The sequence below is a fragment of the Procambarus clarkii genome, chromosome 51 (genome assembly GCF_040958095.1).
Source record: "Procambarus clarkii isolate CNS0578487 chromosome 51, FALCON_Pclarkii_2.0, whole genome shotgun sequence".
In the NCBI taxonomy this organism is placed as follows: domain Eukaryota; kingdom Metazoa; phylum Arthropoda; class Malacostraca; order Decapoda; family Cambaridae; genus Procambarus; species Procambarus clarkii.
The window spans coordinates 27,242,635-27,247,818 of NC_091200.1; the positions used below are offsets into that span (position 1 = coordinate 27,242,635).

The 5,184-nt window shown below is 37.0% G+C and overlaps 1 protein-coding gene across 1 annotated transcript in view; it reads right to left on the bottom strand.

Moving 5' to 3' along the window:
- The window catches only part of LOC138351852 (uncharacterized), a 6,235-nt gene extending 2,126 nt beyond the window's left edge, over positions 1-4,109 (bottom strand). Inside the window, exons 1-2 of the mRNA XM_069303864.1 lie at positions 3,993-4,109; positions 852-958 (exon numbers count right to left, since the gene is read on the bottom strand). Of these exons, the coding sequence (XP_069159965.1) occupies positions 852-896 (45 nt within the window). The 5' untranslated portion in view covers positions 897-958; positions 3,993-4,109. The remainder of the gene's footprint in view (positions 1-851; positions 959-3,992) is intronic.
- Positions 4,110-5,184: the final 1,075 nt, after the last annotated feature.

Consider the following 5,184-nt stretch of genomic DNA (forward strand, 5'->3'; position numbering starts at 1 on the left):
CATTTACTATTTTTAAAAGATTATTAGCAAATTTACAGAAATGGTGCATTCGGAAGACAAAACCAATTTTTCACTTTTGACAATTGAGCACCTGCTACATCCAGATTCTAGGGAGGAAAGGAAGGACGATCTTACTGGATCCCATAGCCTCTCCGAGGCACAAACCAGGCTTTTACACAAACCCCCCCCCCCCTGCACCCGAGCTTTTTAAAATAGTAAATGCCACTATTTTTGCAAAATTATTACGAGATCTATTATTCTAGAGAATAATGCATATAAATGCATATATGCATATAAATACAAAAGTAAATCAAATCTTATCCTTGTATAATATACAAGCTGATGTGAGATCCCTGTCTACAGGTGGACTGGAACTATTATCCAGTAGGCAGTCTACTGTATTTTATCAAACCGTTATTAGTATAATAGATCTCGTAATAATTTTGCAAAAATAATGGCATTTACTATTTTTAAAAGATTATTAGCAAATTTACACAAATGGTGCATTCGGAAGACAAAACCAATTTTTCACTTTTGACAATTGAGCACCTGCTACATCCAGATTCTAGGGAGGAAAGGAAGGACGATCTTACTGGATCCCATAGCCTCTCCGAGGCACAAACCAGGCTTTTACATAACCCCCCCCCCTGCACCCGAGCTTTTTAAAATAGTAAATGCCATTATTTTTGCAAAATTATTACGAGATCTATTATACTAATAACGGTAAATAAATAATAAATAGTAAATAAATCAAAATCAGTTACATTATTTTATCTTATTCATAGCATAAATGTTCTCGAAGATTACTAAAAAGAAATTGAATTAGACTACAGCAAATTGGCAAACTTTACCTTGTATCTGTTTCCACCGAGTTTGTTTGGGGCGTTCTTCAACATATCAGCAATACTTGTCTCAACATCTCTTTCAGTTGCATTAGTGTGGGTGTTGATACAGGCTTCTGGAAATTTATAAGAATTAATTAATATATATAATTATAATTCACTTTGCTATTCCCCATTCCACAGTCCTCTCGTCCTTCCCACTTCCCTGTCCCCACATCATCCCCACTATTCCCACTTCCCTGTCCCATCGTCCTCCTTACCATTTTCCCCTCCCCTGTCCTTCTTCCTCCCCCACCATCTCCCATTCACCTGTCCCTTTGTCCTCCCCAGCATTCCCCTGTCCCCACCATCCCCAACTCCCCAGTCCCCTCGTCCTCCCCACCATTACCCTCTCCTCTGTCCCCTCGTCTTCCCCACCATACCCCCCTCTCGTCCTCCCCACCATTCCAAACTACCTCATCCGATGCATTCTATAATGGTCTGATGCTTCCATCAGAAAATTGGGAACATCAAATGATCTGATATTCCCATCACTGAAAAATAAGAACAGCTAAAAAAATGAAATGAAAAAAATAAAAAAATAAACTATACTCATGAAATGAACAGTATGGTAAACAACACAGCTCAATTTCAATGCAATGTCACACAAAATTATTAAATCGAAATGAAAATAAATTGAAATCTATGAAAATTCAAATTATCAATACAATCGGAAATATTGAAATAATATCGCAACATAATATAGTGTGGGTTGCTCTTACGTGCAACAGACGGTGCTGTTTTTCAAAAAAGGCATGGTTTTACCTGTCACAAGTGTGGCATCTATACTTATACTCACGAAATGAACGGTATGGTAAACAACATAGCTCAATTGCAATGCAATGTCACAATAACATTTAATAACAATAACATTTAAATATACTTTAAGATATAATCTAGAAGAAAATAAGAACATTGAAACGGTTCATGAACTCGATTTCAATAAAGGACACTATGGGGAACTTTGAAAAACAGTTAATGAGTATAATTAGACAGACTTGTTGCTAGGCAGAGGAGTAAATAATGAGATATATGGCAAATTTTGCAAAATATACGGCACACAAACATTCATACCCAAACAAAGCAAAATGCTAGGTAAGAACAAAGCAGTTGGCCCGTAGGGGAAAGGAGATACCCACAAGACTGGAATACAAGTCATTAACAAGCACACAAGTACTACACTACACAACAACCGCACTACTACCAGAACTGGACGAATCACTACCAAAACAACACATTGCACATCACTACCAAAACAACACAACACAACACAAGCATTGGCAAAGAATTATAGACCAGTTGCACTAACATCCCACATAATAAAATTATTTGAGAGTGATCAGGAGTCAGATTACTAGTTTTATAGAGACCAATGACCTCCACAATCCAGGCAAACAAGGATTTAGAGCAGTTTCTATGATCGAGCCACTGAGATCTATAAAGAATTCTGATCAAGAAAGAGATCTAGGGGTGGTTTTAGATAGAAAACTATAACCTGAGGATCATATTAAGAACATTCTGCGAGGGGCCTATGCTACACTTTTTAACTTTAGAATTGCTTTTAAATACATAGGTCAAAAAGTTTTAAAAGTTTTAAAAGTTTTTTAAACCTCTCGTGTATCATGAGTGTGTTAAAGCATCAGATGGTGCATTCAGATGATGAATATTACCTAGTTCCTTCATCTGGGAAGAATGAACACATATTGGTGCATTCGGATGATAAAAACTAACTACTGTAGTTTAATTGATCAACAGACTGTATATCATATGCAGACTGTATGTGGATCTGCGGGCCACTCCAAACAACAGCCTGGTGGACCAAGCTCCACCAGGGCTAAAGCACAAAGTGATATAGATGTGATAGAGAAACTAGGTCAAATGGAGGAGTAGGTCTGTATATTAAACAGCACCTGACGTGCACAGAGCTACTAAACTCAATGTGGTGGTAGAGTGGTGGGGGGGGGGAAACATTGCAGAAAAAAAAAAAAATACAATTTGGTCAACAAAACAGCATTGTTTAAAATAGAAGACATGGGTTGTCATTTTGGGGGTAAGGTAGGTTACATTGAGTTAATTAGTTAGTACTTAGTTTTTATCTTAAACTGGTTGGGAGAGGTACAGTGTTGCTGTGCTGGTGAAAGAACACCTAAAGGTAAATTAAATAATGATTGCGAATCCACAAGAAGTTGACATAATATCGCTAGAGATCTGCAATCAGGATGATAAACTTTCCTTAAAGAATTTGACAAACACTTGCTGATAGGACATGAAGTAAATGAAATGTATGTCAAGTTTTGTGAAATATATGATAAAAGCACAACAAAATTTGTACCAAAGGAGAGATGCAGAACTAGGAAAAGGGGTTTGTTCAACAGAAATTGCGAGAGGGCCTGAGACCCAAACACACACAAATGGAATCAATATATAGCAAGAGGCCAAACCCCCAAACATACAAGCGATGCAAAGATGCGAGAAACAGCAGCAGCATTAAGGAGAGGGACTTAAGGACCATAAATAAAGTGTGAAAATAAACTCGAGTAAATTTTTTTAACTACTCTCGACAGTGAAGAAAAACAAATATTCAGACGATTTGTGTTAGAATCATTAATCTTACACTTTCGGTCATATTCAACAACACAAATACATACACACACATTCCTGTTGCTGTAGCAAGTGAAGAATTACACACACAGATCACAATAACGTGATGCATCAAATGAACAAATCCACAAGGGCCGTGACGAGGATTCGAACCTGCGTCCGGGAGCATCCCAGACACTGCCTTAATCGACTGAGCTACAACAGGGTAAAAGGGTTGAAACCGAAGTTCTACTGAACTTACTGGATCCCATAGCCTCTCCGAGGCACAAACCAGGCTTTTACACAACCCCCCCCCCCTGCACCCGAGCTATGTCAACAGGCCGTTCTCCCTCTTCGCCCTTCCGAATGCACCATATCAGTAAATTTTTTAATAATCTTTTAAAAATAGTAAATGCCACTATTTTTGCTAAATTATTACGAGATCTATTATTCTATAGAATAATGCATATAAATGCATATATGCATATAAATACAAAACATAAATACAAAAGTAAATGTAAATAATTTTACCTTGCACCTAGATCCACCAAGCCTGTATGGCGCGCGTTTCAGTACTTCGGAAATCTAGAACTATCTTGAATCTCTAATCTGCAATGAAACAATACATATTATTGCACTTACCAAAACATGGATGAATGTAGAAAATACAGAACTATTAGCTGAATATCAAATAAATGGATTTAATCTATTTCACACAGATAGATATATTACACCGTGTATATTAGGTAATACCTAACATACACGCCTCCACACACACTACATTTAAAATGTAGTCTCAAAAAGACTACATTTCAACATCAATCCAAAAAAATCAGTCAAAATTCAGTCAAATAACTGAATTTATCAAATCTTATCCTTGTATAATATACAAGCTGATGTGAGATCCCTGTCTACAGGTGGACTGGAACTATTATCCAGTAGGCAGTCTACTGTATTTTATCAAACCGTTATTAGTATAATAGATCTCGTAATAATTTTGCAAAAATAATGGCATTTACTATTTTTAAAAGATTATTAGCAAATTTACAGAAATGGTGCATTCGGAAGACAAAACCAATTTTTCACTTTTGACAATTGAGCACCTGCTACATCCAGATTCTAGGGAGGAAAGGAAGGACGATCTTACTGGATCCCATAGCCTCTCCGAGGCACAAACCAGGCTTTTACATAACCCCCCCCCCCTGCACCCGAGCTTTTTAAAATAGTAAATGCCACTATTTTTGCAAAATTATTACGAGATCTATTATTCTAATTAGAATAAATTGGCTGTTAGTTATGGAGCTAGGTTAGACTATGTATGTTTAAATCTCTGATTTAAACAGAGCCAGTGTTCAGTCAAATAACTGAATTTATCAAATCTTATCCTTGTATAATATACAAGCTGATGTGAGATCCCTGTCTACAGGTGGACTGGAACTATTATCCAGTAGGCAGTCTACTGTATTTTATCAAACCGTTATTAGTATAATAGATCTCGTAATAATTTTGCAAAATTAATGGCATTTACTATTTTTAAAAGATTATTAGCAAATTTACAGAAATGGTGCATTCGGAAGACAAAACCAATTTTTCACTTTTGACAATTGAGCACCTGCTACATCCAGATTCTAGGGAGGAAAGGAAGGACGATCTTACTGGATCCCATAGCCTCTCCGAGGCACAAACCAGGCTTTTACATAACCCCCCCCCCCCCTGCACCCGA